Below are 22,681 nucleotides of genomic sequence, written 5' to 3' on the forward strand. Positions count from 1 at the left end.
GAAATGAAAAATGATCCAGCAGTAAAAAGTAAGGAAACAAGATTAGGCGACTACTTGCTAAAACGAGACACACTTTAATGCCTACTTTTGGCTAGCATCTTGAAATGAGACCATCAAATTATCCCAAAGTAGGGATTAAAGTGTGTCTCATTTTAGCAAGTAGTCATCTAATCTTGTTTCCTTACTTTTTACTGCTGGATCATTTCTCATTTCAACTATAACAATTTGAGCTTGTTTCCTTACTTTTTGTAGCGTGTATATTATATCAATTCCCATATATTTCTTTTGAAATTTTTAATTTTTAAACAGCTAGTTTGTTAACTTTTTTTGCCTAGCTAGCTACGTAGCTATATTATACTCTGTTTGTTCTCCACATAGTATCAATATCACTTAAGCAGCTATCTTTTACCTTCGTGTGCAATAAGCGACTCTAAAATAATTATTGTTTTGTCTTTTAAAGCTATTACAGCAACTGTTTAAGGCTTCAGCTGCATTTCTAATGGCCTAAATGTTGATGATTTTATAGTAAAAGATTGCTGGAGAGTCCACCATTATAAGAGTGGAACCCTCACTTTTACAATTCTGGATCCCGAGGTGGATCCACCCCTCGAAGACATTATTAGCTAGCTATCTCACAAAAAAGCTAAACTGGTAATTAAGACTATATAAAATGACTACCCAGCATTAATAAATGTTAGAGACGACTCCTTGGGTACTACACCCGTTCACCCTTATCTTACGCACACATATTCACACTCTTTGCGTGCGCCGCAACTATTAAGCGCCGCAACTATTAAGCGCTGCAACTATTAAGTGCCGCAACTATTAATTATTCTTCAAGAAGAACAAAGAAGCGGATGAATGATGAAAGCAAACAGCATGGTACAGTGGACAGAATGTAATCGGAACAACAGATTCATGAATCCGCTGTCATTACCTTGACTGTCTGAAATTTCTGGAGCCGTACACATAGTGCTACCAGGTCTCACAGCCGACAGGCTGGCAGATGAAATGTTGGTGAATTTCAAAATTTTAAAAACTCACTGTACATCGAAACATTCGATTTTTCGCTTTGTTTACCCAAGGTACAGTATCATTATAACAGTACTAATGCATTCCAGGTGGTTTTTTGGGTAAAATTTATTGCAAGGCATTTTTAAGGTGTGAAAATCCACGAAACCATATGATTTCTTACCAACCCCTGTTATACAGTACTATCGTACTGTATGATACTATCGTACTGTATGATACTATCGTACTGTATGATATACGTGTTGAGCTGGATTCTCAAAAACATTTAATAATTCACGGATGCAACTACACACAATCTTGAAATTTGGCTCATTTGTAGTCTGCTAAAAATATTTCAACATCTTTCATTCAAATGTCTGATGCAATATTTATGGCTAATCAAAATTTTCAGCATGCATTTCCTATGGAGAAGCCATAAAACTACAGTGTTTGTTACAACCCTTTCCTGAATTTGTAATGGACCCAAATTGTGCATGTCTGTTGTTGACACCTCTGGTTGGCTGAAATATTAACTCACTTCAATTTTAATGTTTAGCTGTTTTTCAGGATCCAGCTCAACTTGTACATACTATAGTTTATTTATATAATGCACTATGTCATGTAACCATCTCTATTAGAAATTGATAACCACACCTTGTTTTTGTGTAGACTCATGTGTTGGGTTCAGTCATTCTACATATTATACCATGGAGTCTGATGGTCTACTGAATATTACACTGCAATTAACTGGAGATCCCAAGTCATTCCCTGTCAATTTGACACTTATAGCCAATGTGTCTGATGTGCTTTTCAGTAATACAGGTAAATAAGTTCCGTGAGTCTCTGGCTTGCACAATAGAAGCCACAAACTGACTCCTGCATATAACAACACCTGCTGTATGTTGTGCTTCTGCTTAAATGTTTTTATGTGTGTAACAGTTGTAGTAATGCTTCACAAACAGCATAATTTTTGTAATCGTTATATCTTTATATAGATGGAAGAAACACCTCTCAAGGACACTTCAATATCACATTTTTACCCAATACCACTCAGTTATCAGTGAATGTATCATTACAAAAAGACAAGATAGCAGAAGAGTGTATGGTGTATCTGTACATACCAAGTAGCACATATGAATTAGGAGTGCAAGGAAGCATCCTGCAGGCAGTTATGGTTGGACAAGGTAACCACAATATATTTTATTGTTACAAAGTTTTATACATATTGTAAAGATCAAGGTAGATTTGTTAGAATCACATCCATAATATCAAGGGTATATACAGTACTTGCACTACCCACCCTATTGTACACATAGAGGTAGTGTGACTGCTCTATTAGAATATCTTGATCTAGCATACAAGCTTTTACCATGGTGGCTGCCTTGGTTGCTCAAAGGTAGCTACATCACTGCACCCAACTCCTGAATATCGCAATTTGATTTTTTTTACAAATGTGGCTATCTGTCACATGTGTTTATTAGTGTAGACAATTTAAAGTAAGTGTAACACATAGCTGAACTGTTGCTATATATACCCTACAAAATTGACAATACTGCTAATACATGATTGTTCTCTTGATGTGCCTGTATTGTATGGTCTGCATCAAGTGTGATGTGAATTGCAATTTGTTTATAATCTCTTCATGACAGGAACAGTGTTTTTCAGTAGTTCAGAATATAACTTGGATGACAATGTCGGTTCTGGTGATGGGAGTGTATCCATTGAATTACTGTTATCTCGACCATTTGAAGAAACAACTACCATATACATATCAGTAATGGACGAAGGTAGTTGGAATTTTATCATGATTAAGTAGTATAGTAGTTTTGATGTGTAATCATATGTGTATTATAGATCGTGATGAACTGGATACCATTACAGTAGAGTTTAACACTAGCGAAACTTCTTATATCATTGAACCAGAGCTGCTAAGGAATGCTAGCATCCCTGCTAACATTAGTGCTATTGTTTTGGCTGTTAGACCTTTTGAACATCCACTCTTAAGTGCTGGTGATAAATCTGAAACAAGAGTGATTTTAATAAGTTAGTAGATAAGTACTGTAGATAAACGTTGTTAGTGTAATGCTTTCTTCAGATGAGGTGTTAGTAGAGTGGATTTCTAGATCATTTGAAGCATATGAAAACAGCGGTTACGTGGTTGCTACACTTACATCATCTGCAGCATACTCATTTCAATATAATATCACTATTATTTCTTATGGACTAGATAACACATCAGTTGTGCCACCTTACTCTCCTGCAAGTAAGTGGTAAATTTTTATTGACTCCAATATCATACACACAAGTGTGGCATCATTGTAATGTGGTTTGTGAGCATGGGACATCCATTGGAGCTATGATGAATATTGGTGATATTTTGTATATACAGTACAGTACTGTGTAGTAGAAATCATGAAGGATTTTCTATTTCTACTAACTGACTGATGCCTTCAGCTAAACATAAGTCAACTATGGGTAATGAATGATACAGGCTTACTGTAAATCAGAGAAAAATTGGTGTAGAAAATTTTCGTCTATTAAAATTTCGATGCAATATAATATTTTTCTCACTGACATAATCGATGAAACAATTTGACAGAAACGTTTACAGCACATAAATATTTGCATGTGCAAATTATTCATATAGTTAAAAAAATAATTTGTCATTTTAATTTTTGTCGATACAGCCAGCAACAAAATTTTTTTAACGACACATTTATCCTGATTTACGGTAATTTCTCTTCGGTGTTTGATATTACTTCATCCCAATACATGCCCTTTTGTCAACCATAACACATGCATCATAGACTTGCCTTTTCTTTGTGTCCCATTTCTTTCTCCACTGCCAAGTAGGCATTGACTTGCACAGCAATGTGCGATGACCTCATTGCTAGCTATCATGAAAACTGTCTGTATTTTCGTAGTCAGTGGATTGATTGCAGAGGGACATCTCAAACCGTTCTTCAATTGTAATGCTATATAACAGGAGCTGAATAGCCACTTCACTTTTACTACTTGATAGTTTATGCTCACATTTAGTTGCAATATCAGGGTGTAGCCAGGAAATTTTGGAAGGGGGTTTGAATTTGGAAGTGGAATATCTGGGAAATTCCCAGGGTATTCCCCTACAGCCAGTTTCTAGATGAAAATTATGCATGCACAAAGTCTGCCCTTAGGCAGTATCATTAAATTTTTTTCCCGGGCTAGATGGTCTGCCCTTGCCACCACCTCCAGCACCAGTTGGCATGTGCTGGACAACTGTTGCATCATTAAAATTAGCTCTGTGTGCATCTATCTAGCTGAACCTACACTGCTGTTTATGCAGCTTATGAACACTATAATCCTACTGTATTATTAATGAAACTATCTATTCAGTAAATCTTCACTTCACTGATTCCAAACTCTAACCTTCTACCACACCGTCCTTCTCCGAGATCCACTCCTGAGTTCCTTTTTTAGCAGGCATTATTTCAGGTACAAACTTTAATATCATTCTTGGTTCTTCTCTCAAATTCATCACACACCGTCCTTCTCCGAGATCCACTCCTGAGTTCCTTTTTTAGCAGGCATTATTTCAGGTACAAACTTTAATATCATTCTTGGTTCTTCTCTCAAATTCATCACTAGACTGGCTTGTACTCTAATACATTCAAGACATCGCATGCTCGCCTCATGGCACTAAACATCGTACTAAAAAGACATTCACAATGTCTATTTCTAACCAAATAACCCAGTTAAAGATGTCTAAGGTGCTAAAGTAAGTGCTGAAGAGTATAGGTGACTGATCTTGACAATGTCTAAGCCATCTTGTCACATAGTTGAAATGTGCTACAAGTTTAAGGAAAAATTAGGAATTTTAAGTTCAATTAGGGATCACAAAAAGTAGGGAAACAAGGGAGGTTGTCTACACCTGCAGATATACTAGCGAACATTTAATTCCTAATTCACTCTACACCCCAAGACTGAATTAGGGATTAAATGTTCACTAGTATATCTGCAGGTGTAGGCAACCTCTCTTCGAAGGTATAGACTGAATTAGGGATTAAATGTTCACTAGTATGTCTGCAGGTGTAGGTGACCCCCCTTCTTTCCCTACTTTTATTTTCTATGATCCCTAATCGACTTAAAATTCTTAATTTTTCCTTAAACTTGTTTGTTTACTTTTTTTGTAACATTATTATGGCTGGTGAACCCACACATACCGCATCAAAAGAAAGGATGGCACCAGAATTAATGTTTTCACCTGAACATGTGCCCCAGCTATCAAATACTGCTTCGAAAGTGCAGTGGCCATTACGCTTCGCTTTCAGCTATGTTCAGCCCATTACACACAGACAAAAAACAGTGAAAGAAGTGCCTCTGCAAAAATCCAGTCACCACGAAAATATGATGATTCGTGCACCCCCAACTATCAATTACTGCTTCGAAAGTGCAGCAGCCATTACACTTTGCTTTCAGCTATGTTCAGCCCGTTATACAGCGTTACAAATGAAGAACAGTGTTAGAATCATCTCTGCAATCAATCCAGTCAGCATGGAAAATACGGACAATTCCCATTTACTGTTGGGAAGCCATGCATTGCACTACCACGAATTGACACCTTGGGCTGTCAGAAAAAGAAATGGGATACAAAGGAGGACAGAGGTAAGTCCATGATGCGTGCATTGTACATACTGTGGTATGCAAAAAGGCATGTCTTGAGATGAAGCAATGTTGATCAGTAAAAAAATCAAGCCCATTGCCTTAGCAATTATCAAATTACACTTGCCTGAAGGCATCAGGCAGGCAGTTAGTCAGTAGAAAATTTCATTGAATATTTTTTTTAAATTTTGTAACAATTTATTGGAAGCTTTTAGGATCATACTGAAGACACTTTTGGGCTTGCAAATTGGTTATACCTAACCAATACTGCCAAGGTGCCAGGATGGAGTTGTGATGCTGGTTTTTGGGTGAATTTTTTGGCTAGAAAAACCCTAATTTCCATGATCTCTAATATACAGTACTACCGTACTGTATGATATAGACAACCATCCCCAACACTGCACAAACAAATATTTAGTGGTGCGTAGTAGCTGATGATGACTCATTCAATTAATTTTCCTTGAAGAAAATGCTTGGCCAGCTGAGCCTATATGCTAAACTCAAACCCACAATGCAAAGCTTTAAATAGCTCAATATAAAGAATCAAAGGGAACTGATGCTTTGTAGTTGTCTCAGCATCAAAGGCATTTGTGGTCAGGGCTATACATAGATATCGCCCTGTGGTAAGGGAAATATGTGAAATATAACCTTGTGGTTTCCTTCCTGAAGTGTCAAAGTGGTATATATCATGATAACTGTAGCTGCTGCCCTTCAACCAATTTCCACCATTTTGACAATCTAATTTCCACTGTTTTCACCAGGTACGTATCATGTGCATAATTGCTCACATGATATACCCTATAGAATTGCTTTGTTTCATCGTTAATGATTCACCTTTAGATTCTCAGGGGCCACGATAGTGTGCGTATACCTACTGGAGAGCTCCAAGGCTGAAAGTTTAATGCACTTTTTAATTTGAATTTATTTTGCCACTGAAAATGGGGGTTTGCCCGAACAATCCTAACCCCCCTTTCCTATACCCCTGAATATTTGTAGAGGCTGAAATGATTGTGGAGGTGCTTCTTGTATTTTTTTGTGTATAGTGGATGGAATAATGTCAGTAATGCACATGTTTAATTGCTAAATTGATTTTATAGTGTGTCGGGATGGCACCATGCATTTTTTCCCTTTGACACAGTGTGCAAAGAAAGTAAACAAACGAGTTTGAGTAAAAATTAGAGATTTTATATTTGAGTAGAGATCATAGAAATAAAAGCAATAAAGTACACCTGCAGTTTTATACTAGTGGACATTTAATTCTCATAGCTAGCTACCTTTGGACTGTATATAGCTATGTAATGCTTTTTGTATGTGTAGTGAACATGTGTGAGTGTGTATGTGTTGTGAGTGTGTGCATATGAGTATTTTTATACACGTTGCCTTTTTTTGTACTATAGGAAGTAAAACAGATTTTCAATCAGAGCCATTCAATATTACTGTGATGAAATACAGCACCACCATTATGTGCCATATCCCAATATTTCCTGATATGGCATTGGCATATAGGAAAATATTTGGATTGAAGTTTAGTATCTCAGATGAAGTGAGTGTTAAAGTTGGAAGCACTAGTGAAAGCAGAGCCATTATTATAAATACTGACCGTGAGTTTTACATTGGTAGTGCTTTGTACCAAATATTATGATATTATGTGTTCACTCAGGTGTTTATGTTAAGTTTAATAAGCCACACTACTTTGTTGGTGAAATGGCACAGGCTATGCTTGAAGTAACAGTGGATAGGTCTGCTAATGTATCGTTCACAGTTAATTTTACTACCAATACATCTGATTTGATTGGTAAGTTTATCCTCACTGTAATTTGCTGTTGTTAGGTATATAGCTGGAGAATTATTTGTGTACATATAATTATGAAGGTACAACATCAGCAGTGAAGGTACAACAACTTAGCTAGACATTGAAACACAGGGTTCCACAGAATTTAGAAACCCTCAGGCCCTGTAATAGCACCCTCACTTTGCCTTTACAGTGCAATATGTGATTAATGTGCAATGTGTGGTTAAGGAACAGAACTACAGTAATTTTTGAATGATATTGTATATCATGAAATTGAATTGGTGCTTTAAAACATGTAATATGTTTTAAAATGTTTTAATAGTAATTTCTGAATTAGGTTTGAAATAAACATAGTAAATGTAATTGTATATCTTTTAAAATTAATGTAGGACTAATATTTTTACAGTGCCTCCTGGTGTGGGAAACTTTCAGCCCAACAATTTGAATACATCTGGAACCATAGAAATACCTGAAGTTGCAAACAACTCAGTGATTCAGTTGTATTTAGAAGTTCCTCATCAGTTTCAAATGATGGGCGTGCTACTTGGAGAACTGAGTGTTACCACAGTGACCATCATTGATGATAGCTGTATGTTGGTACTAGTATTAAGTATATATACAGTGTTGACTGTTTTATTGTAGATACTCTTATTGGATTTGCTTCTACTTCATACTTTGTAACTGAAATCTCGTCAATCATAAACATTATTGTGAAAAGGAAATTTAATAATGCAATTGTTAGCAGCTTTAGTGTGGCGTTACTGCCACTTACAGCTGATGGTAAGTGGTAAATATTGTATTGATACAAAACAAGGTGATTACTTTTCTTTAGCTAATAGTGATTATGTGCCTTTTATGGAGCGCAAAACATTTCCTGCCAATACTGCTGAAATGGTAATCTCTGTTAGAATCGTTAATGATTTAATAGTAGAGAGAAATGAAACATTCAAAGTTGTGTTACAAGATCCTGGAAGAAATGTTGTTATAGGAGAACATAATGAAACTACCATCACTATCATTAATGATGACTGTGAGTTTCAATAGATAGATATGTTATATAGGTGGATGGTTTGATAGCCAGATTATATTGGGAATGCAAGTAAAAGGGTAGTAATTTGGTTGTCTGTGAATGATTACTCTATTATTTTTGCAGTTATATCTATTCGATTATCAAGTCCTGCACATTTCATTGAAGAAAGTTCTGGCTCTTTATCAGTAAAGGTTGCATTAACCAAAGCAAGCTTGATCCCTTTTGAAGTAAACCTCATCATTTCTAACGATACAGCAACAGGTGATCACATTGATTTACATGTGTGTATGTGTGTACATGATATATATATGTAATACTCCACTGAACAAACTAAACTACTATTAGAATCACTTTTGTTGTAACTCAGCGTCAGAAGAGAATACAACACACTATCACATCTTAGACTACAACAAGTTTGATACTGAAATTTGATTGGCTGAAAACGTGGTCTCTAAATCTCGTAGAGCCACGCTCATGTCCAATAGAGACCACGCTCTGAGGCGATACGAAACACGATAATTACACGCCTGTAACATTGGCAATGCATGGGCGTTTAAATGGCTAGTAACAGCCGTACTGAATTAGAGGGAGGTGTAATGGGCTTGTTTGTACTAATCAACACTACATTACTTGCTTACAAGCAGCTGTCGAGGCACAACAACAGCAACAATGAGTTGTAGTCCAGTCGCTGAGTCCAGTCGCTGAGTCCAGTACTTCGATACATAGCACGCGCCTGTAACATTGGCAACGCATGGGCGTTTAAACAGGTAGCAACAGCCACGCTGAGGTCCCGCCATGTAGGGAGGTGTAGAGGGCTTGTTTCTAGTAATTAGCCATACATTTCTCGTTTACAAGCAGCTGTCAACTCAAGGTACAATAACGAGTTGTAGTCTAAATAAGTTAGACATCAAGAACACTGGGTTCTACGGGATTTAGAAAACCCTCAGGCCCTTAGTAGCTCCCTCGCTTCATTTGGGCACTACAGCCCAGGGTCTTCAAGTTTTCTAAATCCCGTAGAACCCTGGTTCTTGACGTCTAACTATTATTTATTTATACTAACAGTCACAAAGGTTAAGGTTACAATGTCAGGCTAAAAATAACAGGTTTACAATAAAAGGTACAAGTTTGTTACAGCAATTTTAAATTCAGGCTATTACATACATACCATATACAGTACAGTAGTACTGTGTACTAGGTGGAGATCATGGAGGTTTAAGTTTTCTGGCCAAAAATATACCCAAAAACCAGCTCCACCTGGCACCTTGGTAGTATTGGTTATTATAACCAATCCCAAAAATATCCCAATAGATTGCTGCAAAATTATTTAAAATGGAGTTTCTACTGACTGACTAACTGCCTGATGTCTTCAGAGAAGCATAACTTGAGCTATAGACTTGATTTGTTCACTGTTCGACGTTGCTTCAGCTTGACAGGTGCCTTTTGGCATGCATCATGGACTTACTTTTGTTCTCCTTTGTACGAAACCATTGGGAGCATGTGCACTTCTCTGATATTACTGCCTATAGCTTTCATGAGAGGTAGGTGAACACAAACAAATGTATCCATGACTGAACCGCCAAGCTGTAAAAAAGAATAGTGGTACTAAAGAAATGGCTGCAATGATGTCAATGCAAAATTTTAAAACTTGAGGCTGTCATAATTGAAACTGTTTATATACAAGTATTAAAATTCAATTAGGGATCATAGAAGTAAAACAAGGGAAGTTGAAGATACACTAGTGAACATTAAATCCCTACTTCAATCCATACCTACAACTGAAGTAGGGATTAACCCATCAACAGATATGGCGGCATGGCATCATAACACTCATAGAATAAACTTTAGTCTCACTATAACTTGTAAAAATCATTTCATAGCAAGAGTGTGCTAGTACTACAGCGAACACACCCATAGAGGTCCCATTTCTGGGATAACCAGATCCTTGCCAGACTAATGCGCATTTGTTATGTAATAGCGCAAAGTGTAACCTTTATAATATGGAGTTTAACTAGATAAACAAGGGAGATAATTGCGTGTATATGGAATAATATCACTTACCAGCAGCTAATAGTTAAGGACCAGGTGGATGCAATATGGTAAATGGGTTCCAGAATGCAAAGCAGGCGAAAGAGGGTGAGCATTAACCAGGGTGACTTGCAAACATATGCGCCAGAAAGAGCACGCAGATTGGGTATGCATCAAGGCCACGTGGTGTAAAAAAAAGTCTGTGATGTTTAAAAAAAGTCTGTCGTGATGGGGAGAAAGAAGAACGAAAAAAGGAAGGCGCACAGATGGGGATAAAGAAGAACAGAAAGGGATACGTCAGATACAGTAGGGAGAAAGAAGAATAAGGCCGAGGATGTTTGGCATGAGAGATGACTGACAAGGTGAAGCCTAGACGATGCTGAGTTGAGCATTTTAGTCACTGGATACTTCGTCCTGTGAGTTCTTTCCTTGTTGTTGTGTGTGCACGTGTAGTGAGATAAAGACTTGCCGTGATGGCACGCTTTCCCGGCAGCACATGGTCATGATCGTTTGGTACCACTTTAGTGGACGACAGGCACGTGGGAGGACTCCCGCTCGGGGCATGGATTATTGGATCTGGCTTTTGTGTGCAAAGTTTCGCTACAGTGGTCCTCGGGACTGATTAGCATAATCAAAGGCCCATTGCATGGTTATTACATAATTTTGTTAATTCATGGGACATGGTTGTGATAATTAATTCATGAGCACAGCGGATTATAATATAGGGTGCTGGGTCTGGCTTTGTGTGGGAATCCTATCACTACGTTTGAAATTGATAGTCCCCTAGGATTACTACAATGGAAGGCTCACTCTGGGGGATATTATGTAACTCATTAATTAATAATGACATGGCCACGAGTATCAATTCATAGGGGTGTGGGTTCTGCATTTCAGTTGGTAAGTCATTATAACATATAAAGAAAGTTAGACTGGACCCAGCACAGATCCTTGGGGTATACCACTGAGTACCTCAGACCAGGTAGGTAACTACTACCCTTTGCTTCTATTTGTTAAAAAAAACATTCAATCCAATGAAACAGTGGGCCATCAATGCCATATGCTTTAAGTTTGATTAGGAGCCTCTTGTGGGGAACAGAATCAAACGCTTTCTTAAAATCAAAGTATATTATATCAACAGCATCCCCATGACTTAATGCTTTAGACTAGTGTTCTGATGCCACTAACAATTGAGTTATGCATGACTGTTCTGCATCTTAGAAAACATGTTGTTTTTCATCATATGGCTAACAATGCTATCCTTGATAATTGATTCAAACACTTTGCATACGACAGATGTGAGACTGATTGGCCGATAATTATTAGGTTGGTGATGGTCCCCTTTCTTAAAAACAGGCTTCTTTCCATTCAGATGGAAGGATCCCTTCAGCTAAAGACTTTCTATAAATTAGACACAAAGGTAAACAAAGCTGTTTTGAGCAGTTTGGTTTAATAATCTTGGGTGACAACCTTCAGGACCTGGGGATTTACTTGGTGACAATGAGTTGAGCTTACTGCACACTAGATCAGATGTAATACGAATGAATATTAGATAGTGGCTCACGATAAGGATGCCTATCCATTTGAGGTAGGTTGTTTAAATTCTCTTTAGTAAATACACTACCAAAATAAGAATTTAGTACTGTGGCATACTCCAGCATATTAGGTGAACTATGGAGCTTAATTCCTGATAATGATTCAAAGTGGATAATGCAAACTGTGAGCTTGGAAATACTTCAAAATGGGGATTGCACAAAATCACAAGTCTTGAAATTTTTTGTGGACTTTAGATAGCTATATCACTGAAAATGCAGCACCATTTTGATTGTTAGTTCAGCTGATATGATGATATCAAATACAGCATTAGAAAGCATTAAAATTACCTAGAAACTTGTGTTTAATTATGATGATCACTAGAGGAATTCTAAGGAAACTTGATTGTTATCCCAGTAGGAACCCACATGCCACAAAGAGGTTGAAAACCTTTACAGCAGAGAGTCAGGTTCTTGTTGTTAAAGCTCTGTTGAATACAGAAAAATATTCTAGACTTGATCTCCCATCCTACTTGTTTGAATTTCCGTACATGTTTGCTGCATAGATCTTTTAGATTAATGGTACAAATCTGCAATGAAATGATCACAGTTAATAATGCTATGTAGATGCTCCTAAGGTATTTTACTGCAATGTTACAAGAGTGTTTGTTATTTATAGCTGAAGATTTCAATTACACAAGTGTAATTCCAGTAAAATTTGAAGCTGGCATCATTGAAGTTACAGTAAATATCACTATTGTGGATGACGCAGAAGTGGAGGACTTCACTGAACGGTTCACTATTGAGTTGGTGATTCCAAACAGTGCCAAAGATATTGGAGTTAAAGCTGGAAGTATTACTAAGGCTATGGTAACCATAGTAGATGATGACAGTGAGTACCACGCATGTCTAATAATTGATACATTCTGTTGCATGTAGCTGCCACTGTTGAATTTACCCAGTCACAGTTTAGTGCATTTGAGAATGAGTCACCATTGGTAGCCACACTAGAAGTCAGTGCTCCTGTTGGAATTTCTTTTCAAGTGTTTGTTATAGCAACACCTTTAACTGGACAAGGTGGAGCAGAAAGTAAGTGTGTAATCATATCTGACAACCATGTACATGTTTTACTAAACAGTTTCTGATTTTATGGTTGGTCTTATAATTGTGGATTTTGCGGCAAGGCAGTCAAAAGCAAATGTATCCATCAATATTATGGATGATGATGATTTGGAACCAGCTGAAGAGTTTAGGTTGACATTTATTGTACTAGCTATGGTTAGTTCAATAAAACCAGGCAATATCACTGAAGCAACTGGAAGAATTCTAAATGATGACAGTATGTTTATAAATTTTATAAACACGGTTATTTATGGTATCAATTAGGGGTCTATGTTGGGTGGTTGTCCAACATGGCCACAGTATTTGAAGGAAATGATCTTTCTGTTGCTCTGGTATTAAACAGAGAACCTGGTATAACATTTACAGTATCAGTGAATGCCACTAATCTTAATACTACAAGTAAGTACATTTCTCATTTATCTTAATTTATATTGGAAATATAATATAGGAGATGATTACAACATTAGTTCAACCTCAGTTAATTTTGCAATGGACGAGATAAATAAGTCAATTATTATTTCACCTAGAGTTGATGGATTGCTGGAATTCAATGAAACTTTTCAATTACAGTTTGAAATTGAACCAGACACAAAAAAAGTAGGAGTCATTTCCAATTCTTCTTCAGTTGCCACCATCACTATACAAAATATTGATAGTTAGTAGTAAAGTAGTTTTATATGATCAATTGGTTAAGTATGTGTGTTGTAGTTGTTGTAGTGAAATTTGCACAACCAAAATACAATGTTACTGAAGGATCAGTTGTTTCAATTACAGTGATTATTGGCAAAAGTACTAATAGAAATTTCTCATTTATATTAACCACACTCACCAATTCATCATCTGGTATGTATTGTTCTACTCATTACGCATTTGTAATTCACCTGTTCTATGCAGAGGATGATTTTGTTAGCAGTACATTTGAATTGGTGCTTGGTCTTAACGAAACAGAAACAAGTGTATTAATCCACACAAAGCAGGATAAAATATTAGAGCCTGATGAAACATTCTTTGCTTTACTACAACTGACAGAAGAAAGTTACAACATTGGAGCTAGACTTGAAGAGGAAACCAGCATCACTGCAGTTACTATTATCAACACCAATGGTGATCATATTTTATTTCAGTTTATCAATGTATTTAATGTGTCTGTACACAGTGATCTATGTGGGATTAACTACTACTGAATACTTCAGTTTTGAGGATAGTAGAGTAATGGCTATTACATTGGAGAGTGATCCACCAACAAATGCTGATATAAGTGTCAGTTTGAAACTAACACCCAAATCAGCATCAGGTGCTATATACTTTATCACATCTTTATATGTATATTATTGCTCTATTATAGAAATAGACTTTGTTAGTAGTGAAATTGAAGTAGTCTTTAGCCCAAACAGTACTCTAGTGTCTGTTAACATTACAATTTTTGATGATATCTACCCTGAATTTAATGAATCATTTGATATTGCAATAATGATACCAGCTGCAATGAAAGAAATAGGTGTGAAGGATGGAAATATTACAAAAGCAATTGGATTTATACTAAATGACGACAGTAAGTTTATTAAAATTGGTACAGCTATTTAGACATCTATATGTTGTACATTTATTATAGGTTTGTATGTTAGTTTTAATGAGTCATCAGTTACGGTGGATGAAGGAAATAGTACCATGATACAGATAGTTCTAGATCATGCAGCTGGATCCAACTTTTCCGTGAACATTGTGGTAACTTCATCATCAATGATGATAACAGGTGATAGACTATTTTATGGTGCACAAAGCAAACTAGAAAATATATACATACAAAATCACAATAATTTTTAGGTGATGATTACTCTTTGCCTCAAACTGTAAAGTTTGGACCTAATGAAACAATACAGAATATAATATTGGAGGCAGTTGATGATGATGTTGTTGAGTATGATGAAGTCCTTACTTTGAAAATTGACATCACAGATGAGTTGATGGAGATTGGAATTATACTTGGTGTTCTTAATGAAATGACTGCAACTATTGTTGAAACTGATGGTAAGAGTATATTCTGTATTTTATCCCTACCATACTGCTGTTGCTTTGTATCTTTTAGTTGTTACTGTATCTTTTGAATCTAATTATACATCAGTTGTTGAAGGAGGCAAACTGGAACTTACAGTGGTTGCAAACTATGCATTTGTCTTGACTTACGACATTTTGATATTATCCAACTATGATGGTTTGTAAATCCATTATAGTATTTAAAATGATTTCATCAACTTTATCTTTTCACAGAGGGAGCTAACAATTATTACACAGCCACATTCAAAGCTGGAGAAACATTGACCAAGGTTGATATTGACATTAAAGAAGATTCCGTGGTAGAGACTGTTAAGCAGTATTCTTTCATGCTTAATGGAAGTAATCAGTCAGTTCCTTTGCAGTTAGGAACTCCTGATCATTTGCAAGTGGATGTGATAGATAATGATGGTAACGAATAATTGTTGTATTTTATGTAAACTATTACAACATACACAGAACACTCTAAAAGAGCATAATTGCATATATCTTTGGAGAAAAAATTACTATTTAGGTAACAGATGATGTATCATTGTAATATTCCTTTCTGTACGTGATATACTTTTGAACAACAACTTCAATCACCAAAAAACACACACAAAGTGTACAGCAATATAAGTCTATTTTATACCATGCATAATCTTACAATGAGATGGTTACAATACAAAAACAAGTTGTTTACTAATTTACAAAGACATTTACACAACCATAAATAAGTTGTTTACATAAGTGCTAATAACCTACTGTAACTACAAAACTCAACAAACAGTTCATTGGTAAAGCTTCTGTTTACCACAATCATGTATATACATATGCTCTGAACAGTGTAGCATAATTATTATTAATGAAGTTACTGTATAGCTGGTAATTTTCAAAAGGTTTTTATTTTTGGATATTTTGAAGAGGCCCTTCTCTTCGAAAATAAATTCCCACATCCGGTTGTTCTTCGAAAATAAATTCCCACAAGTGAAAGCAATGATCCAACTTTCGGCGATTCGCTTGTACATTCCTCAAGTTTTAGCTCAGTATTACTGATGATAATGGTAAACTGTATCATTACTGTGCCAATAACCAGAAAATAGGTGATCCAGAATGGGAATTGATGCCGTCTGCTCTAGAATCTATGGTAGATAGCTATATAGCTAGCTACGAATGAGTGTGATCGAGCCAGTGAATTTACTCCACTCGAGACTCCCTGAGTCTTCTATCCAGTGCACAGGGACGGGGATTATTCCATCAGTAATTCAGTTTTTGGCAAACATTCATGCATCTTCATAATTTGTGACATGAATGTCCTTTTATTTGAAATCCTTCCGGACTTTGAAATATTCCCTCTTTGAAATTAAAATCCTTTGAAATTCAGATTTTGCTTCTTGTGGGAAATTTTCTGTTTCGAAAATAACCCGCTATAATGTAGATTAATAGCAAAAATATGATATGTGTGTTTAGTTATGGGCATCGGATTTGATCAAGAATCACAGAACATCACTGAAGGAGATGTAGGTACAGTCTCAGTTGTGGCAGATAATATTTCTGAAGAAAATGTTACCATTTACATACAAGTAACTCCTATCACTGCATCTGGTAAGACATATTAATGCATCCAATTAGTTCCATTTGTATTTACGTTTAGTTGATGACTATTACTATTATAATTTGACGACTGTTAACACATTGACATCTACTCAAGGGAACACATCTATCATTAATAACACTATGGGTGTAGAATTAGTTCTAGTCTCTGGCCAGAACACGGCATCCATCAGCATTACCACAGTGGATGATGATATTGTAGAATCAACAGAATCATTACATATTACAATTTACCATGTTTTGACAACAGGAGTTATTTCTCTGCAAATTACAGGACAAAACTCATCAAGTATACAAATTGTTAACAATGATGGTAATTGATTATCCTGTAACGAATATAATTTTACATAACTGGTGCTTTTCAGAAACATATTCAAGCCTTGCAGCAGCTGAGCAAACAGTTGTTGAAGGTCATGTTGTCATGATTGTTGTTGAAGTTAGTCGACCATTAAGCTTTGATACAACTGTGAATATCTTAATAACTCCATCTAACAGTTCAGAAACAGGTTTACAATTTGTGTGATTTGTACAGTGGTGCTTTATATAACTTGTTGTATAGCCTCTGTAGATGATTACAGTCCAACTAAACTTACAACAACCATCACTCCAGGAAGTACAAACACAACAGTGATGTTTGTTATCACTGATGATGATATGCTTGAATCAGAGGAAATATTTGAAATTTTGCTAATAGTGCCAAAGGATATGGCTATTTTACTAGGAAATATCACAACACTCACTCTAACTGTCATAGATAATGATGGTCAGTTTCACAGAAGTGAATATAATAAAATGATTATACACTTTTTTAGAAACTTCTCTGTCATTTTCAAGTCATGAATACATTATATATGAGAATGACACTCAAGTCACAATAATACTGACATCAAATAATATCACCTCTACTATTTTTGAGGTAGAATTGCACATCTCCAAAATCTCTGCAACAGGTAAAAATGAATTTTTGTTAGTAATTTAGACATATGATATGTATGCAACGTATATCCATGCAAACACAGCCAATTGTAAACTGTAAAAAGTTTGTGGTAAAAAAAACAACAACTGTGAAGCAAATTTTAAATAAATAGATCAAAGCTGCATGAGTGTATAGGACTTCTAGAAGCAGAGAGTCTAAGAGCACAGGCACCCCATACATTTGTTGATATCAATAGACAAGTCCTAGGGATATACAGAAATATGCTAAGTCCCACAATTGATTGCATGTTGTGAGCAAACGTAATCGCTAGAGGAAGTCTGTATACTGTGCCAAACTATGGTGAATTACGATTGAGTTCCTTTATTAACTTAGTTTTTAGAGCATATTGTGTGTTTGTGTTTTGCATATTGCATGCTAATTACATGTCATAATAGTATTATGGCTACAAGATGTATGCACTTATATACACCCCTCATCCTCAATCATCAGAAATTTACTGTTGATAACCCTTGTCTTTGGCTTGGGGTTTATCACCAGTACATTTCCTCTACTTTGGTTTTGGGGTGTATATAGGTGCAATACACCTTGTAGCCATGCTTTACATATCCTTTGCAGCTGGAGATTTTAATACTGCAAGTATCATTCCAATAACATTTGAACCCAACATTATTGAGGTTGTAGTGAATATCACTATTGTGGATGATATGGAACTGGAACTGACTGAAGAGTTTAGTATTGAGCTAGTGATACCAGACATAGTTCATAATATTGGAGTAAATCCTGGCTCCGTTACTAGTGCAGTGGTGAAGATAGTAGATGATGATAGTGAGTGATATTGTGTGCAGTAGCTATAAATATTAATTATTGTAACACAGCTGTTATTGTGGAGTTCACACAATCAGTATTTACAGTGTTTGAGAATGAGTTAGAAATTATAATCACATTGGAAGCCCATCATCCCGCACTGACTGAGTTTACTGTGATTGTTGTAGCATCACCTGATACTGCTGATGGTAAAGACTTTGTTAGAGATATTGCCAGTTATATCTGTATTTTTATCTTTTTAAGCTTCTGATTTTGAAATTGGCAATACAACAGTAACATTTGGGCCTGCTGATACGCGAGTGATGTTTCCTATAACGATCACTAATGATAATGCTTTAGAGCTGACAGAAGAGTTTCGTTTGACTTTATTTATCCCTGATATAAGCAGGAGGCTTGGAGTAATGAAAGGGGCCAGAAATTTTGCAGCTGGAAGAATTATGAATGATGATGGTAATGAAATAAATATGGAAATTTTTGATTTTAAGCAGCACTGGTGTTATAGGTGCAAATGTTTCATGGTCAATGGACACAGCACTGGTAACAGAAGGAGTGAATATGTCTATTAGTCTGATGCTAAACAGAGCACCTGGTGTACCATTTGCTGTTTTTGTGAATTCAACTAACATCAATACCACAGGTTTTGCCGAGTAGCTACATATTAAGACAATTGTCCAATTATTTGTTGTTTTTTTTATTGTACAGATCACGATTATGCTATCATTCCAAGCTTGGTGAAATTTGATTCTAATGATATAAGAAAAGAAGTCATCATTATGGCATCTACTGATAAGCTATTGGAATTAAATGAAACATTTGCGCTACATTTTGAGATTGATTCTGATGCCCAAAGAAGAGGAATCATTCAGAGCAATCCGTCAATAGCAACCATCACCATACTGAATAATGATAGTTAGTCATGATAACTTTGTACTATAGTTGAATGTATTTTCAACTGTTATAGTTGTATCTGTCAAGCTTGATCAATTACAATACAGTGTGATGGAGGGATCAAATGTTTCAGTTAAGATTCTAGCTGATAAACCAGTATTAACAGTTTACTCAGTTTTGCTTGAGACAGTATCCTCTAAATCTTCATCTAGAGCATCTGGTATTTAGCTGTGAATGTATATTTGTAGGTGTTGCTTATGTACATGTTGTAGCTGATGATTTTATTATGGAGATAGTTGAACTACTGTTTACACCAAACCAGACAGAGATAAGTTTCTCAATACACACACTAAGTGATTTCCTATTAGAAGCTGATGAGGAGTTTGTTGTTAGGATAGAGGTAACTGATTCAAGTAAAATGATTGGAATAAAACACAGTGAACCAAATGCTTCATCCGCAACTGTTACTATTATCAATACTAATGGTAATGTATATGCATGTATGCAAAACTTTATATTGTTTGTTTAACAGAGGTCTTTGTGGAACTAACAGCTAATGAGTATTTCACTGTTGAAGATAGTGGAATAATGTTTGTTAGTCTAGAAAGCAATCAACCTGCCAATACTAGCATTACCGTTATTTTACAACTAATGTCAGAAAGTGCATCAGGTATTATGCATGCTAGCTACTTCGTGTTCTAACCATTGTTTGTTCAGGGATGGATTTTAAGAATGATGACATTGCAATGATATTTGGTCCAAATGATTCTCTAGTAGAATCCAACATTACAATTGTTGCTGACATATATCCAGAATTTAATGAAACATTTAGCATCAGGATTTTAATACCACTTTTCATGGAAGAGATAGGCGTGAAGAGTGGAAATATCACTAAAGCAACTGGAGTCATATGGAATGATGATAGTAAGTGTTGTTATGTATTCATATCTTATTATTAACATTTATTTACTTTCAGGTCTGTATGTCAGCTTTGAGGATCTAATATATAATGTGATTGAAGGAACTGGTGTTGTCATCCAAGTTATATTAGACCATCTTCCAGGCAGTAATATTGATATTATGATAGATGTTAACCCTTTATCTGCAACAGGTGTGTATATATGTGTGTAATGTGCAAAGTTATTGTTTTGATTAATTTTAGCTTTGGACTACATTTTATCACGTACTAATGTAATATTTGGACCAAATGACACATCACAAAATGTGACACTGTTAGCAGTTGATGATGATATTGTGGAGTATGATGAGTTGTTAACTATGAGTATCATGATCCCTGATCAACTAATGGATATTGGAGTTCTACCAGGAGGTGTTACTATGACAACTATTAATATTACTGATAATGATAGTGAGAACTAGCTACAATACATTTAGTTGATTATAATTATGGTATTTACCACATACAGGAGTTACAGCAAGCCTCTCCCCATCCACTGTTAATGTTAATGAAGGTGACAATTATACAATTGCTGTTACTCTTGACAGACCTGCTGGTGTCATAATTGGCCTGATTATTGAAACAAATCCTTTATCAGCTACAGGTATGTACTTTGGTAGTGTAGATATGTAGTATCATTTTGAGTTAGCTTGTAATAACATAAACATGGGATAGTGGTTTTATTAATTTTTACTGCATTTATACTGCATTTTTACTGCAGCTGAAGATTTTGACAATGGAACAATTGTGGTATATTTTGAATCAACTGAAGTATCACAAAATCTAACATTGGCCACAATACAAGACTTGATATTTGAACCCAAAGAAAGATTTGAGTTGCTTTTGAAAATTCACGATGAATACCAACATTTAGAAATACATACAGCTAATGATAAAGTCATGGTTAATATTGCTAATGATGATGGTAAATAACTTACCATTATTATGTTTTATGTTATTATGATCTTGTTTTGCATAGAATTGACCATCAGTTTTACAGAACCAGTCTACTCTGTATTTGAAAACCAGTCCAGGTTGAAAGTTCAGTTAGAATGTAGTCAACCACCATACAGAAATATTGCATTCACAGTGACACCGGTTGCTGTCAATGCTTCAAGTAAATTAGTGTAGACTTCCTTGTATGCATGTAAACATTTCTGTTTTATGTGTAGAGAGAGATGTAATTTTAAAGGATGTTGATGGAAGATTCAAGTTCAATCAAACTAAGACAGAGGTTGAGATTCGCATAAAAGATGATTCTCGTTTAGAATCAACAGAAATATTTCGATTGATGATAGTTATTGCCAAACGTTATAGAAATATTGGTGTTGCTAAGGGTACATTGTCTGATGCACTAGTTAAAATCATCAGCGATGATAGTAAGTTATGCAAAGTCTGTGATGTTATTAACAAGCTGTTAATATTTAGCTGCAACTGTGCAATTTTCTGCAAACATGTTTAATGCCAGTGAGAACAATGATCTTCCCCCTATCACTGTGAATGTCAGTAGGTTGACTAGAACTCCTTTCAGCATCTATGTGATTGCAACTGCCGACACTGCTATTGGTATAGCAACATCTGTGTAAATGTTTGTCATGACTTAAATGTTGTACACACACACACACACACACACACACACACACACACACACACACACACACACACACACACACACACACACACACACCCACACACACACACACACGCACCCACGCACACACGCACCCACGCACCCACGCACCCACGCACCCACGCACCCACGCACCCACGCACCCACGCACGCACGCACGCACGCACGCACCCACACACACACACACACACACACACACACACACACACACACACACACACTCACACACACAGTAATCACATTAAATTATGTCTTTGCTGTGTATATGATTTAATATAGGAGACGATTACCATTTAACCACAACACTACTGCTGGTCAATTTCAGTGGAGACTCAGTCACTGCTGATGTCAACATACCAATAGTAGATGATCAAATATTGGAACATCCTGAAATGTTTAGTCTTCAAATTAGCATACCACAAGAATCTGCTGACATTGGAATATTGCTGGGAGACCAGGACACTGCTAATGTAACCATAATAGATAATGATGGTAAGAATCAAGTTTGTTTTGTAATTAACATAATATATAAAAATAATGCTTGAAGTTTCATCTGGGTAGCTGTCAGAATTAGGTATAGCTTATGTATATATTAAGCAGTTGCTAATTATATAGACAGTGAAGAAGTGTTATCAAAATGGGTAGGCA

General features: G+C 35.9%; 1 protein-coding gene across 1 annotated transcript in view; it reads left to right on the forward strand.

The window, feature by feature from the left end:
- Positions 1-22,681, forward strand: part of LOC136261107 (adhesion G-protein coupled receptor V1-like) — a 76,180-nt gene that overhangs the window by 864 nt on the left and 52,635 nt on the right. Inside the window, exons 3-48 of the mRNA XM_066055075.1 lie at positions 1,681-1,833; positions 2,007-2,195; positions 2,661-2,798; positions 2,866-3,054; positions 3,107-3,274; positions 7,050-7,253; positions 7,313-7,447; positions 7,851-8,033; positions 8,087-8,224; positions 8,277-8,474; positions 8,598-8,735; positions 12,708-12,920; positions 12,968-13,117; positions 13,167-13,367; positions 13,415-13,549; positions 13,599-13,805; positions 13,859-13,993; positions 14,045-14,254; positions 14,307-14,444; positions 14,496-14,702; positions 14,763-14,903; positions 14,975-15,178; positions 15,237-15,362; positions 15,419-15,613; positions 16,652-16,786; positions 16,836-17,108; positions 17,161-17,301; positions 17,355-17,558; positions 17,608-17,745; positions 18,348-18,557; positions 18,608-18,745; positions 18,801-19,007; positions 19,060-19,194; positions 19,260-19,466; positions 19,519-19,665; positions 19,718-19,930; positions 19,978-20,115; positions 20,163-20,369; positions 20,422-20,556; positions 20,608-20,814; positions 20,873-21,007; positions 21,125-21,328; positions 21,383-21,520; positions 21,576-21,782; positions 21,832-21,969; positions 22,313-22,525. Of these exons, the coding sequence (XP_065911147.1) occupies positions 1,681-1,833; positions 2,007-2,195; positions 2,661-2,798; positions 2,866-3,054; positions 3,107-3,274; positions 7,050-7,253; positions 7,313-7,447; positions 7,851-8,033; positions 8,087-8,224; positions 8,277-8,474; positions 8,598-8,735; positions 12,708-12,920; positions 12,968-13,117; positions 13,167-13,367; positions 13,415-13,549; positions 13,599-13,805; positions 13,859-13,993; positions 14,045-14,254; positions 14,307-14,444; positions 14,496-14,702; positions 14,763-14,903; positions 14,975-15,178; positions 15,237-15,362; positions 15,419-15,613; positions 16,652-16,786; positions 16,836-17,108; positions 17,161-17,301; positions 17,355-17,558; positions 17,608-17,745; positions 18,348-18,557; positions 18,608-18,745; positions 18,801-19,007; positions 19,060-19,194; positions 19,260-19,466; positions 19,519-19,665; positions 19,718-19,930; positions 19,978-20,115; positions 20,163-20,369; positions 20,422-20,556; positions 20,608-20,814; positions 20,873-21,007; positions 21,125-21,328; positions 21,383-21,520; positions 21,576-21,782; positions 21,832-21,969; positions 22,313-22,525 (7,965 nt within the window). The remainder of the gene's footprint in view (positions 1-1,680; positions 1,834-2,006; positions 2,196-2,660; positions 2,799-2,865; positions 3,055-3,106; positions 3,275-7,049; positions 7,254-7,312; positions 7,448-7,850; positions 8,034-8,086; positions 8,225-8,276; positions 8,475-8,597; positions 8,736-12,707; positions 12,921-12,967; positions 13,118-13,166; positions 13,368-13,414; positions 13,550-13,598; positions 13,806-13,858; positions 13,994-14,044; positions 14,255-14,306; positions 14,445-14,495; positions 14,703-14,762; positions 14,904-14,974; positions 15,179-15,236; positions 15,363-15,418; positions 15,614-16,651; positions 16,787-16,835; positions 17,109-17,160; positions 17,302-17,354; positions 17,559-17,607; positions 17,746-18,347; positions 18,558-18,607; positions 18,746-18,800; positions 19,008-19,059; positions 19,195-19,259; positions 19,467-19,518; positions 19,666-19,717; positions 19,931-19,977; positions 20,116-20,162; positions 20,370-20,421; positions 20,557-20,607; positions 20,815-20,872; positions 21,008-21,124; positions 21,329-21,382; positions 21,521-21,575; positions 21,783-21,831; positions 21,970-22,312; positions 22,526-22,681) is intronic.

The sequence above is a fragment of the Dysidea avara genome, chromosome 7, assembly GCF_963678975.1.
Source record: "Dysidea avara chromosome 7, odDysAvar1.4, whole genome shotgun sequence".
Lineage (NCBI taxonomy): Eukaryota > Metazoa > Porifera > Demospongiae > Dictyoceratida > Dysideidae > Dysidea > Dysidea avara.